Source organism: Podarcis liolepis (genome assembly GCF_965112155.1).
Source record: "Podarcis liolepis genome assembly, chromosome: 5".
NCBI classification, from domain to species: Eukaryota; Metazoa; Chordata; class Lepidosauria; order Squamata; family Lacertidae; genus Podarcis; species Podarcis liolepis.
In genome coordinates this window covers 82255156-82282830 of record NC_139556.1, presented here as the reverse complement: position 1 = coordinate 82282830, position 27675 = coordinate 82255156, and the positions used below count along the sequence as shown (strand labels likewise).

Below are 27675 nucleotides of genomic sequence, written 5' to 3'. Positions count from 1 at the left end.
CTTGGGTTAAGAACTTTGCTTCAGGATGAGAACAGAAATCGTGCTGCAGCAGTGCGGCAGCAGCAGGAGGCCCCATTAGCTAAAGTGGTGCTTCAGGTTAAGAACAGTTTCAGGTTAAGAACGGACCTCTGGAACGAATTAAGTACGTAACCAGAGGTACCACTGTAAAATGTTTTAGACTGAGAATGACTAAAGCCAGGATATCACTAGAATGTCACTAGAATCACACTGTCACATAGAAAAGAAATGCAGATCTAGATTGCAGGAATGAACCAAGTAGTTAAAAAGTAAATAAAATATTTGCAACTATGGATTTAATATTGGGGGGGGGGGAAATAACTTTATTTTTGGGATGGAAATCCCCTTAAGAGTTAGCTCTTCTTGAAGTCCAGTAACCGAAGCTCAAACAATATCCTGGAACTTTAGCTTTGGCTTTCCCCCTCCTTTGTGATATTGTATCTGTCCAAGCGTAAGCACCTGATGGTATGTTGAGTCTTTAATGAGCATCACCCCTTGCTTAAGAAAAGCCTTCCAGACTTCAGAATGAAACGCTGCAAAAATATGGAGGTTAGGAATCTTCATTTATGAGCAGAGGTTCAACTTCCAAGGCCACCAAGCTGGGTCTTCTCTCCTTCCGCTTGCGATACAAAATAAACTGTGCAGTTATCTGGGTGCTGAAGTCAGGGAAATTATTAGTCACTTGAGACAGAAAGACAATTTATACAGTGATCGCTTTCGAGTTACGAGCAACAAAAGTGAATGTTTAAATTAAGCAGCCAGAAGGACATTAGAAGCGTCCTGAAAGGCCCATCAAGTCTAATATTCTGTTCCCACAGTAGTCAACCAGATGCAGAGTGGAAACCCACAAGCAAGACATGAGCACAGAAGAACTCTCCTGCTTATAAACCCCAGCAATCAACTGGTATTCGGAGGCAAACTGCCTCCGTTACTGGACAAAATATGGCCATGAGAATTGTAGCCACCAATATCCTTAATTTCCATGAATTTGACTAACCTCCCTTTAAAGTCATCCTACTAACAGATGACCACAATTGGATATCATCCACCGTTAAGATTCAATTCAGACTTCACACAGGACACACAACAGAATAATCTGCGCAGATATTTGTGGCCAGGGAATTGTGTGCCATTTTGCTCATGGAGAACTTTGTGGCTAGTGCTTTTCAAGTCCTTTTAAGTTCAGTGCCGTAAAACGTTAGAAAACGGGCAAGAAACACACCGCCATGGTCACGGAGGTCAGAAGCAGATTTTTGAGAGAAAAATCCTCCCAGTGTTATGTTTCCAGCTAAAGCCAAATAGACCTGGACATGGTTTTCACCGTTGGGGGAATAAAATGCTTTTTGTTCAAACTATGGCTAGAAGCCATACATTCCAGAAGGCTGCCAATAGGCAAAACGACCACAGCAGCAGGCAACACTGTTTTTGTACTACAGTGGGAATTATGGACTGCTTCAAGCCTGTTAACTAGGATTCATTTCAATTAAAGTAAGAATTAAAAGAGAGGGGCCTATGGGACCTCAGTTCTTGCGCTTTGCCATGATTTGTCTTGGTTCTCCCAGTGCTGTGCATATTCACGGAACGATGCACTAAGTGTATCACAGGACACATGCAGCTTTTTCTACACCAATACTGAGTGGCTTCCACCCCCTTTGGCACTTCTATTATTCTCTTGACAGGGCACACTTAAACACAATATTGGCTGATCTGCCGCAGCCATGTTATCAAGTCTGCTTTGACTTATCAAAAATGAAAACCTAGCCTCCCAACCATCTTTGGTTAATTAACCTTTTGGTAATTATGCTAGCAGTTTATTGTTAACCAGGGGATAGGAGAAGGGATGTGGGTGGTGCTGTGGTCTAAACCACAGAGCCTAGGGCTTGCCGATCGGAAGGTCGGCGGTTCAAATCCCCACGATGGGGTGAGCTCCCGTTGCTCGGTCCCTGCTCCTGCCAACCTAGCAGTTCGAAAGCACGTCAAAGTGCAAGTAGATAAATAGGTACCGGCATAAATAGGTAAATGGCATTTCCGTGCGCTGCTCTGGTTTCGCCAGAAACGGCTTAGTCATGCTGGCCACATGACCCAGAAAAACTGTCTGCAGACAAACGTCGGCTCCCTCAGCCAGTAAAGCAAGATGAGTGCCGCAACCCCAGAGTTGTTCACCACTGGACTTAACTGTCAGAGGTCCTTTACCTTTTACCTTTAGTGAATAGGAGATGGCTGTAAAGCAACATTTAAAGCTCAAGGTGCAGCTCACTCAGGTTAAGTGAAACCTGTTGGATTAAAGTCAATATAACCCACCGAAGTGGAGTAATGTCACTGAACTGTGTTATGGAGTGGATTGTTAGACATACGTATTATTACCCTAGCAAACGAATAAAGTGGAGTGGACTAAAATGTTCTTTTTCTGGGTTTAAAGACTTGACAGTCTAGTCTGGCGCTTTAATCTGAACAAGTATTCTGATAGATAATGCCAGCTGTTTAAAAAATGCACTTCTTTAACAAAATTAAGGCTTATCTGAAACAATTCCTTTATATATTAGAGTGGGCATGAAGCACATATATGGAATGTGAAGCCAACCATATTTCATTTGGTGAAAAGATTCCTCCCCCCTCCTCTAATTCTGGAGCATTTTGTGTCATTTAGCAGATGGCTTTATAGACTAACCATAAGCTTTTATCTGGGACAGAGTGCAATTTGCCAAACCAAAACCAGAAACAAACAGCATAGGTCAAGCCAATAAGGTACAGCATTTATTTAATGAATGCTTCCTGGTGCAAATTATGCTAGAGACCCATGATTTAAGGTTGTCCTCAATTACTTATTAATCAACTTGTAACCACAAAACTTTATGGTAGGTGTGCTACATGCTATATAAAATTGTATGTATTTTACAGCCCAATCCTATACAACGGGACTTGGTGTATATACAGGGTAGCAGACGTAGGGCTCAATCGTATGCATGTTTACTCAGAAGTAAATCTCAGCTGTGTTCAGTAGAGCTTATCTCCCAGGGAAGTTTCTACGTTAAGATTGTAGACTTAAGCATTCTTCTTCCTTCTGACAGTTTTTCAAAGCCACACTTTCAAGTATAATGATACAGTATATGGACAGATGGATGTGATATACCTTTTTGAATCCCATATAACAACAAATATAGGCTGAACACATTCAAAGATGTGTTCTCAACCAAGCAAACTGAACAAATGTGTGTGCTATGATATAACAGCTAAATAAATAAAAATATTTAAAAATTGTCCAGTAGCACCTTAGAGACCAACTAAGTTCGTTCTGGGTATAAGCTTTCGTGTGCATGCACACTTCTTCAGATACACGAAAGCTTATACCCAGAACAAACTTAGTTGGTCTCTAAGGTGCTACTGGACAATTTTTTAATTTTATTTATTTATTTAAACTGACCAACACAGCTACCTACCTGAAGCTAAACTTGGTAAACCTGTGCCAACTGGGCAAGGATTTGATGACAGGGTACCCTACTGAATACTGTTTCCTTACTACAGTCCCAAAGGCCTTTTCACCTAAAAGCTATTACTTCATCATATGCCTGCAAAATGCTATTTACCAGGAGGCTGCAGTGATACTAGTCATTTTCATCTGAAAAGGATACAAAAATATCTAAAAACAAAACCCCAAAGCTCCCAATAAGCCAGGGGAGATGATGCCAGAAATAAAGATTTATGAGATGCTGTGTTGTAGGCATCTTTAAGACAATGCTTAGACCATAGGTACAGTTTCCCATCATGGCTAAAGCAAAAAGCAGATAAGAGGTGCCTTCTGTGGATCTTCTTTGGAACTAAAAAATAAATGTGAAAGCAGTGTTATAGCAAAACCACACATACTTTTTTCTTTTTCTTTTACATGCATGACCAGAAATAAATTAGGAATCCTGTGATAACTATCTTGGCCTCCATGTGTCTTTCTCATTGGCAACCTTTTAAGAGTAAGAAAGGAACACAGGAATAACTTTTTACTATTGGTTCATCTAGCTCAACACTGTCTACAATGACTGGGATCAGCTCTCTGGGATTCCACAAAGGGATTCCCCCCAGCCCTACCAGGCGATGTCAAGAATTGAATCTAGAACCTTGGCATGCAAAACAGGCTTTCTACTACTAAATACTTTCCCAAATTTACAGGCCACTATGGGTTAAACCACAGAGCCTAGGACTTGCAGATAAGAAGGTCAGCGGTTTGAATCCACGCGACGGGGTGTGCTCCCGTTGCTTGGTCCCTGCTCCTGCCAATCTAGCAGTTCGAAAGCACATCAAAGTGCAAGTAGATAAATAGGTACTGCTCCAGCGGGAAGGTAAACGGCATTTCCGTGCGCTGCTCTGGCTCGCCAGAAGCAGCTTAGTCATGTTGGCCACCTGACCCGGAAGCTGTACGCTGGCTCCCTTGGCCAATAAAGCGAGATGAGCACCGCAACCCCAGAGCCAGCCATGACCGGACCTAATGGTCAGGGGTCCCTTTACCTTTATAGATACAGCATCGTAAACCTAATAGGCAACCTATTAAATCTTTGCTACCTTTAGTGGAATTATAGGAATTTATTCAAATTAGCCTCAAATGCCGAACAATCCAGTGCTCCCAGTCTCTGCAGCTGACCCCCAACTTGATCAATAAATGTTGCATGTGGCGTGCACTGTCTTTAGAAATAAGTAATAAAATACTTACATTTTTATACAGCTGGGGAATTCTAGATCCCAAATAAAAGAGACACGATATGTAGCCACACACAAATCCTGACATCTCAATCATGCCATGAGACTTCTGAAGATAACAAAACGCACACACACAGAGAGAAAAATAATAATTTCAAGACTGACAGAAGTTTAAACACAAAAGGCAGCATTTCCTCCTAACCTATGCACAGCAGTCAATGCAATTAATTAAGAAATCATTTAAATAAATGGGGGAAAGTGGTGCTAAACTGAGTCTGCTAGTTAGCATTGGGGTTTTAACTACTTGGACATTTTATACCACACTACCATCAGTGTAGGGAAATCAGTGTAGGGAAATTGGAAATAGTTATACCACACTACCATCAGTGTAGGGACGTGGGTGGCGCTGTGGGTTAAACCACAGAGCCTAGGACTTGCAGATAAGAAGGTTGGCGGTGTGAATCCCTGCGACGGGGTGAGCTCCCATTGTTTGGTCCCTGCTCCTGCCAACCTAGCAGTTCGAAAGCACATCAAAGTGCAAGTAGATAAATAGGTACCGCTCCGGCGGGAAGGTAAACGGCATTTCCATGCACTGCTCTGGTTTGCCAGAAGCGGCTTAGTCATGCTGGCCACATGACCCAGAAGCTGTACACCAGCTCCCTCGGCCAGTAAAGCGAGATGAGCGCCGCAACGCCAGAGTCGGCCATGACTGGACCTAATGGTCAGGGGTCCCTTTACCTTTACCTTACCATCAGTATCAAGAACAGCACAAGCAAAGTAATAAAATAGAAACATTTAAAAGTTGTACCTCATTCGTTCCTGAAAGAGTATTCTGGACTTGGTTCCGCAGCAGTAACGGACCAGGTAAAATCAAACCGAGTATGATGCACATCAAGACCCAGATGACACAACAGTTTTTCAAGTTTATGCCACCTTGAAAAGCAAATGAAAATCAGGGCCAACTAAGTACTTCATTATTGCTTTTAAAGAAATCTAACATTTGTTTGTGAAATACAGAGACATAATATGTGATACCAATAGTTTCAGGCCAGCATCTGAACTGGTGGCAATAGCATGGTTTTTTTTAAAAAAACAAACAACCCCCCCCCCTCTTCCTTTCAAATGCCAGACCCTCCCTCAAAACTGCCTCCCAAGTCTGGGGCCCTCTGGAGTGGATCCCATAAAGCACAAAGGCTTGTCTACAAAAAGCAGCTGAGCGTTATTAGCAAATTATACAAGTAACTATCATGCTAAAAGTAGTAAACCATGGAACATGGATGAATGCAGGACAGTGCAATCCTATGTCAGTCTGCTCTGAAGTTAGCCTTACTGAGTTCAATTGTATTTTACTCAGTAGGGGGGGGCGGTTAGGGTTGTAGCCTAAACCTGGGCATATTTTCTGGATTGATTTAGCAACCCGTTTACTATCCAATCATTATCCAGGATATCTATTTAAAATAAATGAGTCCCAAGCAGTGTATGGGAGCGACAACAGAATGTCCAGGCACGCTTTTTTATAACAAGACTACAAAGCTGAAAATGAATGAACTGCAGCTAAAATATTATGTTCATTTTTCACATGGTTTAGTCCTCATCTGAAGATTGCAAAAACCAAAGCCGTGCGTCCCCTGCCTGCCCCTCTAATATTCTTAAGAAGATCTCTTCTCCAGTCTTCTCCAGAGAGTGGCTGGAAGTGGGGAGGCAGAAAAACGTCCCCCTTTCCTTCCACTGTGCAGTTTTAATCTGAAATCTTAGGCGCAGGACTGCACCCAGAGCTCGGAAACTGCTCACGCTAATGAAATTCCCTGTCACAAAACATGCCTAGAACAATGGGAGTTTTTAATGCTGGTCCCAAGTTCTTCTTCCCTTGTTTAGTGCCAGGAAGAGAATGTGTGCAACTCTCATAATTCAGGAATGCAACCTTTTCTAGAAGTAGGTGCATCCTAACTGCAAGAACATTTAGTGTTTAAGGCATCTCAAGTCTAAGCTATCTACTGCAAGCATGCTATTTAAAAACACACCCGGGGTTAAAGCAGTTTCTAAGTGTTAAGAGTTTATTTTTAAAAGCAGCAGCAAATTACATCCAGCTGCAGTCTCCAATCAACACTCACATTTTGTCGTCTTCTGATTTTTTAGCTTATAATAGGCAAACTGGGATATCATAATAATGTCCATGTTAACGTAAAAGATGGCAGTGATTATCTGAAAAAGATGAAAAGAACGGTGCATACTTTAGTGCAAAACATCCAAAGTAGGCAAAATAGCATCTTTACTTATATCCCATTTTTATCTTTTATGCAAATCAAGGTAACAGGCAATAAAAAAGAATTCCAAACTTCTGTTGTCTGTGGTCCTTTTCCACCTCTTGGGGGGGGGGGGAATTTAAGACCAAAGGAAGGCTATGAAATGTGGGGCAAGGATTGACTATATCACTATGTCCACATTGCTCCTTTCCTTCTGCGTATTCAGAAATCTATGGCAGACTGGGTGCCAACTTCCCAGCCTGTTGCTGCCAACCAGCCCCACGACACCATGTGGCCCAATCTCTTAACAGAGAGAGTGTGAGGTGAAGGGAGAGCAAAAACCTCTTATGCTGAAGAAGAGCGGAGGTGAGAAAAGTGGCAGGAAGCGAGGAACAAGGATAGGAGGCCAGGAGGTTGGAGAGTACTCTGTGGGTTGTAGAGAGAAAGGGAGGGTTGCTACAGAGATGAACTTCAAAGAGATTTGTGTGTGAGAAGCGAGACAAAGACAGAGATAAGAATATAAGAGGAGGCCTGCTGAACCGGGCCAAAGGCCTAGCAAACCCAGCATTTTGTTCTCTCATTGGCAACCGGATGGGAGTGAAGAGAGAAATAGAAGAGGGTACACAATGAGGTGTAAAGAGAAGAGGAAGGAAAGGTTAACAAAGGGGTTCATATATATCTGTGGTGGTGCGGGGAGAGAGGGAAGAGAGAGCGTGCTATGGAGTACAAAGAGAGGGAGCATTAATAGAGCACTGGCTTAAAAGAAGCACCGAGTGTAAAAAAATGGGGGGGGGTCTTTTTCATGGTTAATGACTCCCGTTGAGTTGGTGAAATTAAAAAAAACAGGCAAAATTGGCCTCAGGTCTCTACTAAGCCAGATACAGGCATACCTCAGGTTGAATGTGGTTCAGTTTGAGCGCTTTCGGGTTGCGCACTGTGGCAACCCGGAAGTAATGGATCATGTTACTTCCAGGTTTTGCCGCTCACGCATGCGCAGACGCTCAAAATGACGTCACACGCATGTGGGGAAGCAGCAAAACATGACCAGCGCATGCGCAGATGCGCCGTTGTGTCTTACGTTCCATTCGGGATGTGAACGGGGCTCTGGAATGGATCCCGTTCGCATCCCGTGGTACCACTGTATTGAAAACTTGGACTACTTACCTGTATTGGAAGTTGATTTGTCAAGTAGCACCCAATAAAACTGGTGAGGTCTCCAGCAATCCAGCATAGCAGAAAGCCCAATGAAAGTGCTTGATCCACTTTTCCATTCCGATAGGCAACATACAGTTGACTGGGGGAGAAAAAAAATAATCCAAAGGATGCGCTGCATTATACACAAATAAAATCTAAAAATAAGTGCAAACTGCAGAAGATGTGAAGTGGGCAGCCCCCAAGGAAGCTCACACCAAACATGTTCAAAACAGTTATAAGTGTTTATCATATAATGTTCTAATACTGCTCTGATTATTTCTGTGCTGCTAATCATTGTGAGTTCACTAGCTCAAGAAGTGTGGGGTTGGAAATTGTAATTAATAATACATAAAATGAATAGCACAGTAATAGTTCTTACACTTTGCTAATCAGCCCTAATGAAAAATATATAAACATATCATACATACTAACAGCACAGAAATAAAGACAAGAAGGAGCTATGAGCAACAGCTTTTATAATGCTTCAGTTGTCACGCTCAGTAATCCTGAAAAAGTGCACATTCACACTTAAAAATGGCTAGGGTCACACAAAGCTTTCATAACAGACTTGAGAGCTTTATTCAAGTCTTTGAATTGTTAAACTGTTCATGGAGCTCATTACCAAAAGTGACCCATAAAAAAAAATCCCATTCTACAAAAAGTGACATTTTTAATGACGACGCCCCTTTTGAGTAAAACCCAAGGGGCTCAAAGGCTTTGCAACACAGGTTTTATTCGGCACAAATTTCCAGACAGTTGGTTCAATAAGTTACAGGCTTCCCCAAGATAACAGACTTCAAAATGAATCCCACTTAACTTCAGCCATTTCCTCCCTGCTGGGAGAATTCCATGCTCTGTTCCTGCTATTGCCAACCTACATACTTGAAATGAATGCACAGAGACTAACCAGCAATTGAAAGAGAAGCAATAAGTGGTACAATGGGGGCAATCCAGGAAAAGAATCAATGGGAATTTTGCCATTGATCTCAAATGGGATATGGATTGCTTTGAACAATTTCAACGCTCTGTAGGTTAGAGAGAACATTGGCAGAAAGCAGAAGGAAGAATAGGGGAGCTGCAGTGCTAAATATCTACTCAGAAGTAAGCTCCAGTGATATCAATGGGGAAAACACATTCTTCTTCCCCTCTCTTTCTTGCTATGTGACAATGGCTGTATCCATTTTCACAATATTTCACTGAGCGAAGTGTTTTACAAACCTCCCATTTTCCCTCCCAATAAACCTGTGGTGATGGTCTCTGGTATTCCTGTTGTACAAGTGAGGAATTGAGAGAGCGAATTCATCACTGAATGAAATCTTTTTTGAACCTAGCCTTCCAAACCCAAGACTCTATACTTTATGCCCAAACTCCCATCAGTCCTGACCAGCATGGCGACTGTTCAGGGAGGACAGGAGTTGCAGTTCAAAACACCTGGAGGGCATTTCCTACCCCTGGGTTACATCATGATACCAGGGGGGAAGTTGGTTGCTCTTTTCCAAGAGAAGACTATCACAGTAGGTGACTTAAAACTCTTTTATGACCTCTTCAGGTTCAACCAGCTAGATTGTTATACTTTGTTACTGCAAGTGATGTATGTACCGGGGAAACAAACTGCAGCACAAACGTTGTATTTAAGTTCCTGCCTGGAACCATAGGTGATGAGGAATTGCATACAGGTGCAGGCTGGTGGAGCGGGAAAAACAGCACTTCTTCCTCTGCACTCAATGGTTGCCAGAGAGGATGAAAGTTACACTCCAACAGCATCTTGAGGGCACCTGATTCCAGAATACTATGTTACACACTCCTACCTCTACTTTTTATCCCCACCATATGTGGGTCAGTCTCCTTGCAGTCGGGGTGCGGGAAGAAACACAGGTGTGGCAGCTTGTCATTTGAACCAAACAACAGAATGGACAGAATACTGCCTCGGCCCAGTATACCTGAAGGAGCGTCTCCACCTCCCATTGTTCAGCCCGGATACTGAGGTCCAGCTCCGAGGGCCTTCTAGCGGTTCCCTCCCTGCGAGGTATGAGGTTAGAGGGAACTAGGCAGAGGGCCTTCTCGCTAGTGGTGCCCACCCTGTGGAACGCCCTCCCACCAGATGCCAAGGAAATAAACAACTATCTAACTTTTAGAGGACATCTGAAGGCAGCCCTGTTTAGGGAAGTTTTTAATGTTTTATGTTTTATCGCTTTATTATTATTATTATTATTATTATTATTATTATTATTATTATTCTGTTGGGGTCCACCCAGAGTGGCTGGGGAAACCCAGCCAGATGGGTGGGGTATAAATAACAAATTGTTGTTGTTGTTACTATTATATAATAATAATAATAATAATAATAATAATAATAATAATAATGTACTCTGCCCTCTCCATTTAAGTGTGTGAAATCACACGTTTTAATGATGCAGAGATCAAAGGAGAAGGGGGTGACGTGTTTTTATTTGCTCCAAATAGCAAAGATTAGCGTAAGTCACCACAACAGTAGAGTGTAGCAAGCTAATTTGTCAACCATCAAATATTGCTTTAAACAGGAGAAACATGCTGCTCTGGCATATCCTATTTATTCGATGCAGATAGGGACAGAAATGCATCAAAGAATGAACCTTAAAAAAAAAGAGAGAGAGAGAGAGGCAGCTTCTGAGAAGAGCTTCAGGCAAGATTACTCATGTATGAATCTGAGAAGTACTTAAAGATTTTAAACTCACGGTAGTGCAGCAAACAGAAAGCAGACAATGGAGATCAGGCCTATGACAACACTCCAATACTCCCACGCATTCCCGACACACTCTTCCAGGAGATGCCAAATCCAGGGTGTTCCATTTAGACACAATCTCCTATCCGCGACTGGGGAGATATTAAAAGCATGTGGAGGCTGCTGAAGAGCCATCTATTCAAGTTGAGGGATATTATTTCAGAAGTTGGCTCAGTTCTGAACCCCATGCAAATCCATTTACCAGTTCTGAATATTCTCTCTTCCCCTTCAAAGCTCCCACATCCAGATGGATGATTGGGTACAACAATTTGTTTCCAACCTCACAGGAGGGCCTGCCAAATTCAAAGAAAATAAAATACATCCAGCATTCATACATCAATTTAAAAGACAAATCCAGCTAATTATTCTATTTGGACACATATGAAAGGCAAACTCCAAAGCAAGAAAGAAAATTTAAAATATAGATGTTAACCCACTCAGTATTTGAGTATTCTTATGCCAGTTGAAATGGGCCACTTTTCTATACTGGATCTCAGGGCGCAGTTTCTTAAGTGCCATTACTTTGCTATCATAAGACAGTCGGAGAACTGTAAAAACAGTAATATAGTTGTACCTGCTAAAGTGTCCACTACAGCAAAATTGTAATTTAACATTTCTCCACCTTTGAAAGCATGATACATTCATATATGGGATGTATTACTATAAATAAACAAACAACTGCATTAGAGTAACAGAAGGAAAAACAAGTGTTGAACTGTTTATAATGGTTTTCCTTAATATCATTTGCTACATTGCATATTGCATAAATTCCATTTTATGTCATTACTTAACACTAATGACATGGGGGTGCGGTGGGAGAAGCTTCATATTTGCCTGGGTGCAGCAGTTTACTGATTGTATTTTTCATTTCCTTCCTTGCCCCCAAGACTTTTCATAAGCTAATAACAGAGGGATCAATCCATCTGGAAATTCTCCAGTACAAGCCCTGTTGAAGTAAACAGCAGCTACAATACTCTTGCATGGCTCATAGTCCAGTTGACTTGCCACTGTTACCCTAGTTTTAAACGTTAAATTGGGAGGCAATATTTGATGCAGTCAATATGACTTGGATGGGGTTTGTAAACTTGTTTTGGAATGTTTCAGTTTCTTCTCATTTACAGCCTTCTTGTATATGTCTTCATGCTGTCTAAATAACACTTTGATTAATTGTTTTTATTATTAAAACAATTAATCCTAAAGCAAAGGGAAAAAAGAAAAAGAGAAGAAAAATGGTAGAACATTTGCGATGTGAATATGTACTACAGAACAAAATAAATTAAAACTAAGCACCATATTTTTATATTGTTTGTTAAGTAATACGGAATAACTGGCAGTCACTGATCCCATGCTTGCAACCACAGATATGGATACAAATCCCTCATCTGTGACCCAACCTTTTGCCAGACTAACTGTTAAGTACTGTATAGAGTGGTTCAAGGGCTTTAACGAGTAAAATTTATACAGTTATCTGCATCCTATGTGACTAATTTGTACTGCAAATTAAAGCTAGGATTTTCATATAAATCTCTAGAGTTCAAAAATTTATTTAATAAAATATGAAGGTGCTTTGGAAGGTAACAGCAGTATGTCATGTTGCTGGTACTCTCTAAAATTCACAAAATATTATGGAGGGAAAATATTATTACAAAACTTTGGATTCCTTTGAGTCTTGTCTCTTAAGTGTAATAATTAGCACAAATAGAACTGTATGAAGGGGTGGGAAAACAAAGAGGGGCTGCTGGTACAAGGTTGATTTGCAGCACAGTGTGTTTAGCAGAAGAGAAGGATATAGCATGGGACTGCATCATTCTCTTGAGATTTTACAGTGTTAGCTAAGAATTACACACACCAATAGGCTAAATCTCCATTCCATGTCCTCCATGAGTTGATTGTGAAGTCTTGTGCAACAAACCCCTTTGCCCATAAACCAGACTTTTTGCAATATGGAAAGTGATGGGGGGGGGTGTACTGGAAATTGTGGGACAATGCTTGCTTTGACACAAAGTCATCTGCAAACAAATCAGAATGAATGCTTAATAAACAGGGCATATGGAAAAACTGGAACTTAGAACTCGTTACCGAGCTGCTACAAATTACCCATTTGATCTACCCTGATCTACCCAAGGTGCCGCAACCCCACTTTTTAATCTAAAGGTACATAAGGTATCGTCCCATTTTATGTAAACAAAGATAGCTACATATTTCCTTTCTACTTGACTTTATTACCTTCGTTCCTTTGAAAGTTTCCCCTCTGCCACGCATTAAAGGCATTGGCAACAACCTATTAAGGAAAAAAAAAAAAGCGCCACCAGACTGTATTATTTCCCTGGCTCTTTTCAAATTTGAAATGGAGACAAAGAAAAATCAAACTGGAAAAAAAATCCAAGATAACAACCATAAAACTAAAAGTCTAATACACTGGGAAAAAAATCAATGCAATGCATTATTAAAGTAGAACTCACTTCATTACCTCGGGGCTTGCATATCCCTGGGAGGCCTCTGTGGTAGCTCTAACAACACAACGTGGTACATGTTGGAGTATCAAACTAGCAGTTAATATTGTTGGGAATTAGCATCATGTGACCTGGAAGTGGGGGGGGGGGGGAGAGCACATTCTGGTTTAGTCAGGTGAATACCTCAGTACTTACTGAAAGTATAGCTAAATATCTACAGTCATCTTGGGTAACTTGCTTTTCATGTTTAACCTGACACATCAGGACGCTAACCAGCACCAGTTATTATAGGAAGCAAGCAGTTCAAAAGGAATTATACAGGTAAGCTGACAATCCTCAGGAGGCTGAAGGTCTGGCCTTTGGCCCCCTGCTGCACAACATCTCCTCTGGTGCATGTTATTCTGTTGTCTTTTGCTAGTTAACATTTATGCAACACCAGCCATTGTCAAGGAGTATGCTTAGTATCAACTAAAAGCTTTCATAGAAAACCTGTCAGCTGGTCAAGACACTTAGATGCTTTTTGCCAAATCCTGCACTTCACCTACATAGGCTCAGCTTCAAGGGCTTATCAAGGAGGGTGGAAATTCAAGACTTCTTGCTTTAGCTTCAAAGCTGTATCACTTTACCTGGAAGGAAACCGCATTTAACAGAAAGGTGCTTCTGAACAAGCTTAGGATTGTGCTGTTAAGAACAATATGCAGCTACACCAAAAACAGGCCAGAACTACCAAAATGCAAGGGTAGATAAGCATAGACAGGATCACTTCTTGTAAAGGGAGCATTCCTGCAGTGACATGGGTGGTAAGTAAACACATAGATAGCTCTTAAAACTTTGGTGACACTGTGTGATCAGGATCATCCCACCACTTTTAAATTACTGTATTATTATTTTTTTACTGTGAATATATAGTCCCCACCCCGCGCCTGAAATGGAACATTGGCTACAGGATTGTTGCTACTATTATTATTATTATTATTATTATTATTATTATTATTATTATTATTTACTTCTCAAAAGATCCTGGAAAGGGTACATCCAGTTTAAGGGAGGGATGAGTGCATAGACTGGCCTTTAGATGTCAATGGTGTTGTGTGGATGCAGCAATAAATAAATAAGAATGTATGAGTGTACCTATCCCACAATAAACACAAGGGCACCCAGAGGTGCTGGGATTAAGAAATTCTTGCTGCGTTTACATTTTTCACCTATTCACTGGCCTACCAGAAAAACGTTAACGTCAACCTTTTTGGATGAACAGTGAATGGATTTTTTTGGGGGGTGCACCTGCTTTCCCTTCTCCAAAGCTCCACGCATTCATTTGATCTTCTGAACGAGCACCCAGGAGGTCAGAAACAGGGGCAGCAGGTGTGAAGCCAACCCCCCCCCCCTTCTCCACATATGCCCACCTCCCGGGTAAGGCTACGTGTGAACAGGAAGAGAGGTGGCTGCGGGAGTTTCTTTACCTTTCGATCTGGTCCCGGGAAGATGCTAAACCCTCAACCCCAGCTGATTTGCGGGCGTTCACACGTTACATTCCACGAGGGCGGAGCCTGTGCGGAGAAAAGATGTCAGAAACAAAACATTTGTAAATCAATCAATCAATCCATCCATCCAGGCAGATGGAAGTTTCTGACACTTTGCCCTAGACGCAACGGAGATCTCACCACAATGCCGTTTATTTTACACCCAGGAAGAGAACCCGGCTCCAGCTTTTGTGGAGAAAAACATATTTTAGAAACTCTATTAAGGATGAAGCCGCTACCCCAGCCCACCCCCCAGTATAGGAGAGGCACCCACCCCCGCAAGCCGAGAGAGAGAGCCGGTCGCGGGAAAGGCTTCGTCGCAGCAGCCGAATCCGTTGCCGTTGAGCCGGGCTGAGACCGAGCGCGGCGAGGAGGGCCGGCAGCCCAGGCAGGCCTCTTCCTTCCTCTCCCTGCTGTCCAAGCCCGGAGCTGCGGGAGAGAAGCCGGAGATGGCGCCGGCTGGCCTGCAGCTCCCTCTGCTGACAGTTGGCCGCCTTCCCTGAGGGAAACCTCCGAGCAGGAGGAGGAGGAGAGGAAAGGCCGCGGGGGCTCCGAGAGAGTAGGCGGCCTAGGGCCCTGCTCCGCTCGGTCGTCGTGAGGGGCTTCCTTTGGAGTAAAAAGAACGGCTGTTCATAGAATCATAGAGTTGGAAGAGACCACAAGGGCCATCGAGTCCAACCCCCTGCCAAGCAGGAAACACCATCAGAGCACTCCTGACATATGGTTGTCAAGCCTCTGCTTAAAGACCTCCAAAGTAGGAGACTCCACCACACTCCTTGGCAGCAAATTCCACTGTCGAACAGCTCTTACTGTCACGAAGTTCTTCCTAATGTTTAGGTGGAATCTTCTTTCTTGTAGTTTGGATCCATTGCTCCGTGTCCGCTTCTCTGGAGCAGCAGAAAACAACCTTTCTCCCTCCTCTATGTGACATCCTTTTATATATTTGAACATGGCTATCATATCACCCCTTAACCTCCTCTTCTCCAGGCTAAACATGCCCAGCTCCCTTAGCCGTTCCTCATAAGGCATCGTTTCCAGGCCTTTGACCATTTTGGTTGCCCTCCTCTGGACATGTTCCAGTTTGTCAGTGTCCTTCTTGAACTGTGGTGCCCAGAACTGGACACAGTACTCCAGGTGAGGTCTGACCAGAGCAGAATACAGTGGCACTATTACTTCCCTTGATCTAGATGCTATACTCCTATTGATGCAGCCCAGAATTGCATTGGCTTTTTTAGCTGCCGTGTCACACTGTTGGCTCATGTCAAGTTTGTGGTCAACCAAGACTCCTAGATCCTTTTCACATGTACTGCTCTCAAGCCAGGTGTCACCCATCTTGTATTTGTGCCTCTCATTTGTTGTTGTTGTTGATGATGATAATAATAAGTTTATTATTATTATGAATTATTATTATTGTTGTTGTTTGTTTATTATTATTATTATTATTATTATTATTATTATTATTATTATTATTTCTCATGAAAAATCTGAGGTGTGGAAATCTGGATGCTTCCAGCAACCTTGTCCAGTTGCTTCAATTCGCACCTGGACCCATTAGGATTTCTATTACGGTTCCACAATGGAAAATGCTTTCTGGTGTTAGCCGCCCTGAGCCCAGCTCTGGCCAGGGAGGGCGAGGTATAAATAACATATTATTATTATTATTATTATTATTATTATTATTATTATTATTGGAGCATGCTTTCTTCTTTTCACCTCGCCCCCTCCGCGCCTGCCAAAATTTCCCTCCCCTGTGCAAGCACAAAAAACGGAAATTCATCTAATTTTGCAACATCTGGTCACACTTGGAGGGCACAATTGTTTTGAACGTGGGTTAGACTATAATACCGGCCTGAGCATACCAGCCTGCAAGCAGGGATCGCCTCCACAAAGTCATCTCCCCTGGGGAGAGGGAAGTTGTACAAGGCTAGGAAATGAAGTAAGGCTAGTGGTTCTCCCTTTACCACCTAAATCATCTTTAAGGACCCCCCCCCCCATATTTTACATATTTACCATAGCTGTTTTGTATCTCTTCTACGTTGATCCTAATATATTTCGAATGCAATGTTTCAACACACACAATTGTATTTGTGATCCATGTTTCCCACTAGGCACTCATAGAAAAGAAATCAAACAAGCATCTGCCAGCACAAAATTGGCACTGGATGCCCAATTACTCTTACTGCAGAACGTGATATAGGAGTCCTGTGTTTTCAATAGTAAATGTAAGGAGGATTAGTGGGGGGAAATCTAGAAAAACTTTCTATCCATGTTCATTGCAGGTATCCTGATTTTATTCCTGTTTATTTAGAGCTGCATGTCTGCAAATTCAGTCGGACTTACTTCACTCGGACTTACCATGTGTTTAGGACTGAAACCTTATAGATCCTGAGTTGTTGCTTACTTTCCCGCTGCTTATTTCATCAGCTATATAGCCGCACTGAAAAGAAGATTGCCTTGTAGCCCTGCAAACTTATATCTGAAAAGTTGATCTGAAAAAGCCACTTGGCAGGTTTAGCCATAAAGCCACATATCACTTACCGGCTAGCTTGAGAAAAAGATACTTTCTGTGGATTGGCCTCAGAGGAGTTCTCCTAACTATTTTTGATGACACTAGTTCTAGTAGTAACCTCAGTGAGCGAGGAAACCAATGTTATCTGAGGTTAGCACAGGCTTTTCTGTTTCACCATGCATTGAGTTTTATAGTTCCTCAAACACTTTATAACAGTCTGTATCACAATCCAAAGTATTCATTAGCATCTTCTTTTAAGAATGGCTTTGATTGAACATCCAGTTGTCTATACATTTGTCTATACAGTTGTCTATCCAGTTGAGAGCCAGTGTGGTGTAGTGGTTAAGAGCGATAGACTCATAATCTGGTGAACCGGGTTCGCGTCTCCGCTCCTCCACATGCCGCTGCTGGGTGACCTTGGGCCAGTCACACTTCTCTGAAGTCTCTCAGCCCCACTCACCTCACAGAGTGTTTGTTGTGGGGGAGGAAGGGAAAGGAGAATGTTAGCCGCTTTGAGACTCCTTCGGGTAGTGATAAAGCGGGATATCAAATCCAAACTCTTCTTCTTCTTCTTCTACATCTGCAAGCATTGCACATCTTTTAAAATTAACATCAACATGTTAAATACATGTGCAAAGCTGCCTTCAGTTCTTATTAAAGAAATTCAATGCAACAGTAGTACTATATATTGCTTATTATGAATGAAGCAAGGCACCATCTAATAAATAGCTTTGCACTTACATACTACTGCCCTCTGCTGGACATCTGCTTTGTCAATACAGTACTGTATACTGTACCTAGTAGCCTTGATGCCATCAGTGTGATGAATAACATCATGTGATAAATTACATTTACCATACACCACTAATTGCCTCGCCTGCAGTTTTCTCACTAATCTGTCTTCACTATGAGTTATTATAAAAGCCAGAGAAATGTTGGAGTGGCTCCAAATTTTTATTTTTAAAAAGCTGCTGTGCCATAACAGCGACAAGTTTAAGATGCAATGGCTCCAAAATAGCCTTGTCAAAACTAGAAGACCCTCATGAAGAAGGGGATGCATGCAATAAGTACATACTCATATCTTGCAGTTCCAAGACTCGCGATTTGGACCTTGCTTAATCTTGCACCTCTTACTGAAAACCCCTACCACTATCCCAAATCTGAAATGATGCCCAATTTTAAACTTTAAAATGTTGAAAGTTGTGAATGACTGACAGCAGATAGAGAATTTTGCCATTTTGATCTTCTGTTGACAATTGTTTCATTGAAGCATGTGGAATAGTACTCTGTAATAGGCTGCTGGTTCAGATAGACCTGGTTTGCTAAAGCTTTTACACAGCACAGTCAGAGATAAATCCCACTGAGTTCAATTATACTAATCCCCAGGTAAGTGTATAGACTTAACTAGCTGAGCAAGATGACACTGTCTCTTTAGTTCATTCAGAATGCTCAATGTCTGTTTCCCCAAAGCCTGGTTTCTGAAACCACGTATCATAGTATATGATCTGATGTGAGTCACCCTACATTTACTATAGCATTCATGGCTGAACGCAGCTGTGATTGGGGGTAGGGAACATGCCTGTTTGGGAATGGTAAATGCACTGAAAGAATGTATTAAATGGTTTGCTAGGTGGGTGGATTTTCTGAAGAGTATGTTTCTGAATCAGGTCCTTAACCAGCTGCAAAGTTTCAGAAGACATTACTGAGAAGAAGTTTTCATGAACAGAAACTTACTTCGTGGGCCACTTAATATTCAGTTTCTAAAACCAGTGAGCTGGCCACAGTTGTATTACGAGTAAGAATCATATGTGGACTATATAACATGGATTGTGGGAAGGTGGTGACTGCCCCTAAATGGTATCTTGCAGCGCAAGTGTATGTATGCCTACTGAGAAGTAAGTTACATTGAATTTGGTGGCACTTACCCTTAGGTAAGTGGGTGGAGGATTACAGCTTTAGGGGGGACATCACCTTGCCAACAAAGGTCCATATAGTTAAAGCCATGGTTTTCCCAGCAGTGATGTATGGAGGTGAGAGCTGAACCATAAAGAAGGCTGATCACAGAAGAATTGATGCTTTTGAATTGTGGTGCTGGAGGAGACTCTTGAGAGTCCCATGGACCGCAAGAAGATCAAACCTATCCATTCTTAAGGAAATCAGCCCTGATTGCTCACTGGAAGGACAGATCCTGAAGCTGAGGCTCCAATACTTTGGCCGCCTCATGAGAAGAGAAGACTCCCTGGAAAAGACCCTGATGTTGGGAAAGATGGAGGGCACAAGGAGAAGGGGACGACAGAGGACGAGATGGTTGGACACTGTTCTTGAAGCTACCAGCATGAGTTTGACCAAGCTGCAGGAGGCAGTGGAAGACAGGAGTGCCTGGTGTGCTCTGGTCCATGGGGTCACAAAGAGTCGGACACGACTAAATGACTAAACAACAAGTTAGTCTGGACATGAGGAGGCAGCTCCCCTGGGCAAGAGGTATGGAGGGGAGAGAGGGGATCAGGAATGGGTAACACCTTCCTCAGGGGTAACTGAGGTAGTGAGGTAGTTACCCCACACTGCCTGTTGTTGTTGTTCGCTTAAAGCGGCAATCTCTGAATCCCCTTATACCATTGGTTACTTCCACATTATGTCACAGCAAGTCCAGAAATCATGAATGTGCTGTATGAAAACTGCGAAAAAAACAACAACCCTGTTTTATAGAGAGAGGAGAATTACACGAACTCTGTTGTCTGTCCTATTCTGTTAGAATGCAAAACACAACTGAAATTGGAATAGCTCGCTAGCAACCACTGTAAGGCAATGGATACTAAGCTCACCTCTGAAAACTGCTTGGCAATTTAACACTCCAGCCTGAAATCCATTGTGTGGAAGGACATTCTATCAAAACCAATAGCATTATTTCTATTTATTACATCAATATAATCCTCAACTTTGCCTTCCTACCTACTATGGAGCTCTAGCAGTGGTTAAATACTGAAGCACTTCAGTCTCTAGAAGAAGCAGTCAAACATTTGAGATCCAAAGTATAAAGGAAAATGCAAAGTGTCTACTGGAATAATTTATTCATCTCTCTCCAATTGTTGGGGTGCTTCTGTCCTATGAACAGACAGATGGCTTTTATCTAATGCTAAGTCCCCTTATAAATAAAAATAAATTAGCAGTTATTGAGATTTTATTAGAATGCTACGAGTTGAGAATCCTTTTGTGACATCTTTGAACACATTTGGAATCAGGAGTTGCTATTGCTCCCGGTAAACCCAAAGTAAAAAGTGACTTAAATTATCTTCTTTCCTTCAATAGTTCCCATAGTTTGTTTAGGAGATCCACCCATACAATTTTGCTTCTCTTCTCTCTCTCGCCCCCCATGTTTAATAATAGAAAGGTTGTCTGATCTAAAGATAAGAAAGTATAAGAGGAGAGAGCAGGGGTCCTAGCATTGCCCATCAATAAACGATCACCTGGACAGCAGACTGCAAGCCTGCATTTACACCATACATTTAAAGCACACACACCAAAGAATATTGGGAACTGTACAGTACTTGGTTAAACATGCTGGGAATTGTAGCACTGGTGGGAGTAAACTACAGTTCCCAAGATTCTAGGATGAATCAGAACAGAAGCTGACTGCCAGACAGACACAGCTGATCAAATTCAAATATGGTAGCAGATAGTTTTCAGTAAAGCTAACCGAGGCACTTCACATAGTGTCCATGATACTAAGGAATTCTGTAAGCTTATGGTCTGAAAGATTAGCATGGTATTTTTGAAATGAATTATCAAAAGCTTGGGGGACGTGTTTTGTTCTGGTTTAATTACTGCCCAGTCAATTGCTTACTGTTGTCTTTGGCAGTGAAGCAGATTTGCTTGGCACTGTTAAATTTCCTGATTACTTGTTCAAACCTCATCTGTGTTGTCTGGAAAGCACATGCCCTACTACTTGCTACTCGCACAATTACTCAAGGAGCTAGAGTTGTGAATGAAATAGGTTTTTTCATAACTGAAAATCGTTGGTCCCCCCCCCCTTTCCATTCATTCACTGGAAATCTGGATACTAACACGTTTTTTAAAGTACATGAGCAGTGAGTCAGTGCCGCTACTAGAAATGGCTTCCAGTTTTCTTGTGCCTCTGCAGTTGGTAAATCTATAGAGTAAATGGATACAGTAAATGGATTTTAAACTGCAGGGAAGGATGGGGAAAGGAAAGGGAATCAGAAAAGGCCCTTAATTCCTAGTGGGCATGGAGAGGAGGCACAGTCAATGGCGTCACAAGGCAGATGGAAAACATGAGCAGTCCTCTAAACAACATCTGCATGATGGACCCAAAGCCATCCTTAAGGACCTGACCCAGCTCCAGAAGTGAGCTCAACAAAGTTATTCAAAAATAGAGGCCAATCTAGGTTTTTACCAGGCCTATTAGGCCCAGACTGCCTTTAATTATAATGAGTTTTTAGGGAAACTGCATAGAAGCTGCCATGGAATGGGTGTAGAGTAATGTGGAACAACAACTCCAAATTCAGCATATTCAGGAACTCATCAACTGGCCAAGGTTCATCCTGAGCTCCATCTAAACCAGTGTTCTACACGGCAGCTATTTTCATTCATTCTGTTTGAATGAAGTCAGGTTATTTTTTGTAATGTGAGTTACGTTTAATAAATATGAAAAGTGGGATACAACATTACGTATTTATGGAGATGATTTGGTTCACCTGCCATGCAATAGCAAAATGAATAATACATAATTCTGAAATTATGAGCTTCTTGCAACTTTGATGTATTTTTTAAACAGACAAAATGTGAATACTGCTGCAATTCTGTGTATGCTGATAGCTAAACTGATAGTTCCCCCAAGCCTGTTGTTCAAGCCCTGTCGTTCATATTATAGTTACCATCATCTCAGCTATTCTGTAGTTCTAAGTTTTCTTTATTAGTGTGGGCCCTAAGTAGCTGTGTCAAAATCTAAACCTTATGGGTGTCTTCTCCAGGGTATCAGTGGTCAACTGGTGTAGTACAGCAGGCAGAAGTTACTGCTCTGGTCTATTGGGTAAGCAAGGCTAAGGGCCAAACTCCCAGCATCTACAGCAAACTTGGTCAATCCTTGCTCCCAACTGTGGGGTGGTGGTATTCCATATTACTAATACCCTCTGTGCCTGAAGCTGGTTTCGAGACCTGAAAATGTACTGTCCCAGGTAGTCCACCAAGACAAGTCTAGCTGAATTGAAGCTCCCAATTCACTCCCAAGTCAGTGGCAGTCTGCTTCCACCCAAACAGAGCACTTTATGCAAGACACCATGGTAGGCAATGGAAGGTCTAGATCCTGAACCACCCAAGATGAGCACTTTATGCAAGACACCAAGGTAGACAATGGAAGGTCTAGGTCTTGAACCAACATATTCAACCAATAAAGTTTTTTTCTTCTTAACATTAGGGCACAGCTTTCTCTTGTATTATAAAAAAAAAGATTCTCAAAGTCATTATATTTTTAATTAAGGCTATTTTTTAATGCACCGTAATTCTTTTCTTATCAAGTGACTCTAAGAAGAGCACTGCCAAATCAAACCAACAGTCCATTTCATCCAATATTCTTTCCTACAGATGCTAACCAGATGTCACCAAGAAACCCACAAGCAGAGCTTGGAAGGCAACAATATAAGGACTGGGGGGAAGAAAATGTATTTGTGGCTACTGGTTGACCTGGATTTTGGAACATCATTCCAGTGGCGGGCAGCAGGCAGGGGTGGGCACACGTCCTGGGGGTGTGGCGGGTTGGGGGGTCAGCCATGATGGCACCCCACCGGGAATGCACTGCCGGGGGCGGGGCGCTCCCCCTGCACTCCTCTTCCTCCACCAGTGCATCATTCCTGTGATGTAGCGAACTAATTGTATCCATGATATTTGCCAGGGGAAGCCCTGAACATGATGAGAGGGTGATTACGTGTCCTATAGTGACTTCCAGGGCACTGCACCATGTTTTTGATCTACAATAAAGGTTTGTGATGAGTTTGCACATTTCAAAAGTAAGATTAAACTTGGCTAGAGTACCATTTATCTTTTAAAGTGTTAATCTGATTTATCTCCATTTTGCGATCTCTCTCCCTAATGTACTTGACAGCAAAATTCAATCGTTTTTACTACTGAGCTGGGCTGAAAGGCCAGTGCTCAATTTTCTGCTTCTCAATTTTTATGCAATGTGTATGCTTGGGCACTTGATAAATTCAAACCTTGGGGACAGCGCTACCAAGTTATATTGTGAACGCAAAGGACTATCTGTTGACTTATATAATAGAGATTATTGGTTTAAATTTTTTAACCTTATGAGGAAAAAAATTGATCCTCCACAATATATTGTAGAAGTTTAGTGAGTCTTTTTTCTGTTCAGGTGCTTACTAGAAGTTGTGTATCATTTTAAAATAATGGTCTCTTTCTTGGGAGATAATATTGAACTAACTTGGTTTTTTTTTTATTGAATAGCAGAGTAATGAGACACAGGATAAAGATAGCATGGGAGGACTGTAATAACCAGTATGGCCAGGATCCAGAAATCTTCTGCCATTTCCAGTAGCCCGTCATTTGCTGCTTGTTCTACTGCCTCACTGTAATTTTAAATAAAAGCTCAGGTTTCCCCACCTTACTACCTGATAATGTGATTAAGATACTTGTAAAATATTATCATATTTGATTAATTTTGATAGGGACTGGAGAGCTGGAACTTTGTGAATGCAACCTAGATTTCTGATCCAGCATATCTAAAATGTCTTAGTAAACAACATCAAAAATCAGCAAGTGGTGGCAATTCATGATCTATGGTGTGTTTCAGTGTACTAAAAGAGTAAGTCTGGAGTAAGGTGTTCTCATGCTAATCTGGTTTTCCAGTGGTCGGGGTGAGGGAGAACTGGAGTGAGGAAAGGTGTAAAAACTCCATAAAAGGCCTCTCAGTTAAGTCACAATGTGTTAGCGAAACATTTGGCGAATCATAAATCATAGGTATCATAGTTCATAGCCTTGTGACCTGACTCTGATTTTTGCGGTGGCAGCAACATAAAGAAACCTTCTTGAGATTCCTACTGCCTAAAACAATGATTACAACTAAGATGTGTTTTTATGCACTTTTAATCCTCCCGCTGTATTTAACGCACATGTTCTCCAAATTTGAACTATTTCATTATTAGAAATTAAGGATATTCTTGAATTTAGGGGGCTTGCAAAAATCATTGCATCCTTAACACTCTTATTTTAGTTGTTGGTCCTCAAGATCTACATTGTTACATGGGGGTTCTTCCAAGGCAAATTTCAACAGTCAATCTGAAAAGGCCCAGCACTGAAAAAAATAAATCAAAATTAAATTCTGAAATAGTATAAAATCCTTAATTTTATAAATCAGCTCTGTTATTACAAGTGGATTATGACAATTCCTCTCACTTCTGATTCCCACGTGGTGGGCCAAGATCTTTATATACAAGACGACAGACAGATGAAGAAAAGTATTGTTTGCCCTTGTTCCAATCCCATATCCCCTTTTTCGTAATAGGTATGTAAGAAGCTGCCACATATCAGATCTATGTCTCAGTCTATTTGCTCATCTAGCCCAGTGTTGTCTAAGAGGCAAATGTTTTCTAGAATCTTTCCCATAACTTTTAATGCCTGGGACTTCTTGCATGCAGAATAGGTGTTCTATGCTGAGCTTTTGAGACCTTTTCTTGGCATTCAGAGTGCAATATCAGAATCAGAAATAATCAGGCATTAGTTATACAGCAGAAGTACTTTTCTCTTAAAGTTGAATTAAACTGTACTGCTTACCTTAGTCATACTTGGGAAGTATTTGCTCAAGGCAGGTGGTCTTCAGTGCAACTCCTGGAGCTTTTAAAATATAATAAGAAAAGTATGCAACATTTTGCCAGCTGAACTGGTCAGGTACTCCAGTAGTGGAGTACGTATCTCAAATGGCACGTCCAACCATGCCTCATACTTCTGTGAGTTCAAAGCATCACCTAGGAGCTCAGCAGCTCAGTAATGCTCTTCAGTTAGCACAGAGTGCTCCAGAGTTCATCAAGTATGCAACTCAATTAGCAAAGCTCCCTGGATTGGTAACAATAGTGACATGAAATGCAGTTCTCCAGGCCAATAAAATATGCAGCTCAATTAGCAATCCATGCAGGTTGAAAATTAAAATATGTAACTTGATCTTCCAACTAGAAGATGGATGACTAGTTAAATTTTCAGCCTATCCATTAACAACAGTTGTCGTGTTTGTATGATGGGGATGAGAAATACCAACCGTGATACTTGCTCAGTTTTACCATTCCTTTGCTGATCTGTGCGCCCCTGGCTTACTGAGAATTGATCTACACTTTGCATGGAATCAGGTGGTAGAATTCTGAATAGTACCACTTCAAATTGCAGGTGGGGAATTATATTTTTAAATTATAGTTGTGAATTGTGCTTTTCTGTTTTACTCATGGTTATTGTACATAGGTGTGTTACAGTCCATTTCGAACCTCTTTGTGCAAAGGCAGCAGCTAACATAATCAACCAATATACACCTTTAAAAAAATGTTTTCTCATGGAAAAAATTGTTAACATGTCAGAGATTATTCGTGTTAATTTACTATGAGCAGGGAACATAGGAAGCTGCCTTATACGGAGTCAGACCATTGGTCTGTTTAGCTCACTGTTGATTGGCAGTAGCTCTCCAGAGTTTCAGACAGAAACCTTTCTCAGTCCTGAGTGCAAATGTCAGGGTTTGAACCTGGGACCTTCTGCATGGAAAAGAGATGTTCCACCATAGGCATGCACAACACATTTCATTAGGGTGTGCATCCAGGGGATTTTTATTTTTTATTTTGCAAACATTTATTGAATGTTCATGCTCAATACTAAATGACACTATTTTTAATTCATCAAACAAACTAAATAAATTAAAACTTTTGAAACTAACAACTAAACTAAGAAACTTAAAAAAATGAGATACAAAATATCATTTGTTGCTGCAGTGATAATCAGGCATATGCAAAGAGATAGTCAATTTTCATGATCTTTATCTTTAACCAGATAGTGAACTAACCGAGATTGACCAAAGCAGATGAAGGTTTCTTCATTTTCCTGTCCTAGAGAGTCTCCACAAAAGGTGGTGAGCTTGGTAGGTGGTGGAAGAAGGGAGAGACAGGGTCATGAGACAGAGACAGGTGCAGGCAGAAGAAAAAGGCTGGAATGGATCTGCAATGTCTGTCTGTCTTTAGAAGCAGTGGTGGGGTGATTGGCACTGGAGGAGTCCCTCCTCCTCCATTGCTGCTGCCATTGGAGCCAGTCACCCCATGGCCACCACCACTTCCAGATACAGAAACACCAGACACTGCAGATCCATTCAGGATCCATCCAGGTGTTTTTCTTCTGCCAGTATCTCTGTCTGCTTGCTTTCTTCCCTACTGCCACTTCTCACGGAAGCTAAGCGAGCCAGGTGTCTAATCATAGCTGTCAACTGTCCCTTATTTGGCGGGAAACTCCCTTATCCCAGCGCCGTTTCCCGTCCCTTACTGATGATGTCCTTTCCTGTCCCTTACTGATGATGTCCCTTAAATTTCCCAGGTTTCAAAGGAAACAGCTCCTCTCCCTCCCTCCCTGCTGGCCAGGGAGGAGGGAGGCTCCAACTGTGGCAGGGGGTTGGACTCGATGGCCCTTGTGGTCTATTCCAACTCTATGATTCTATGATTCTATGTGTTGCTTGGCTGTGTTGCTCACCCAATAAGGAGTCTAAGAACGACTGGGGGGGGGAGCTTGCATGCCTTGTGCCAATCAAATCGGCCGCGTTGCCTGGGGACTCGCCTTTGCTCAGCGCTTCCCAGCAGAGAGGTGACGGTGGTTTTCCTTGCTGCATCCTCTTTGCTGGGTTGCTGCGCTGTGGGAACCACCGCTTGAGGCTTCGTTTGGCTGCTGGCTGGGCTTTCTGCCTTTGGCTTGGAGGGGCTCAAAAGTTGAACATGCCTGTCCTTGGAATCGGATGGATACGTCATCAACGGCCCACTCACCCTTGCCGGGGAAAAGGTCTGTCTGGAGTGGGGGCACATGGTGTGGGAAAAGGAAAGGAGCTAGTTCAGTACAATGGCGGGTGGCGATCTCGTGGGAGGTGGGGCTTTTGGATTTGTTTTGGAGGTTTCTTCGATTGACTGTTAAGGGGAAAAGGAAAGGAGCTGATTGACTAAAATACCTTATTTTGGCTGCTGGTCCCTTATTTTCAAATCTGTTAGCTATGTGTCTAATGCATACTCACCCCTTTTCACGATCCCCAAACAGA

General features: G+C 42.0%; 2 protein-coding genes across 14 annotated transcripts in view; one reads left to right on the top strand and one right to left on the bottom strand.

The window, feature by feature from the left end:
- Positions 1–325: 325 nt before the first annotated feature.
- Positions 326–15112, bottom strand: LOC310707392 (lysosomal amino acid transporter 1 homolog). 8 transcript variants are annotated; one of them, XM_083504553.1, is made up of 11 exons: positions 14816–15112; positions 13370–13483; positions 13126–13180; positions 11474–11559; positions 10853–10991; positions 8109–8238; positions 6813–6903; positions 5510–5634; positions 4715–4810; positions 3648–3833; positions 326–667 (listed from the first exon to the last, which is right to left on the bottom strand). In XM_083504553.1, exons 4-11 carry the CDS (start codon positions 11538–11540, stop codon positions 569–571), a joined length of 933 nt encoding a protein of 310 aa, XP_083360679.1. In that variant the 5' UTR covers positions 11541–11559; positions 13126–13180; positions 13370–13483; positions 14816–15112; the 3' UTR covers positions 326–568. The 8 variants fall into 8 exon arrangements, with proteins under 8 accessions (XP_083360679.1, XP_083360682.1, XP_083360678.1 ...); XM_083504556.1 differs by having other exon boundaries at positions 10853–11192; positions 14816–15111; XM_083504552.1 differs by having other exon boundaries at positions 13362–13483; positions 14816–14902.
- Positions 13898–27675, top strand: part of VEPH1 (ventricular zone expressed PH domain containing 1) — a 162199-nt gene continuing 148421 nt past the window's right edge. For 4 of the 6 annotated variants that reach the window (XR_014526374.1, XM_083504045.1, XM_083504048.1 and 1 more), the window contains exon 1: positions 14802–14937. The gene's annotated coding sequence lies outside the window, so the exon portion shown is untranslated. Of the gene's footprint in view, positions 14153–14801; positions 14938–22982; positions 23060–27675 lie in introns of those variants that run through there. The other 2 variants (XM_083504047.1, XM_083504052.1) reach the window with 2 other exon arrangements.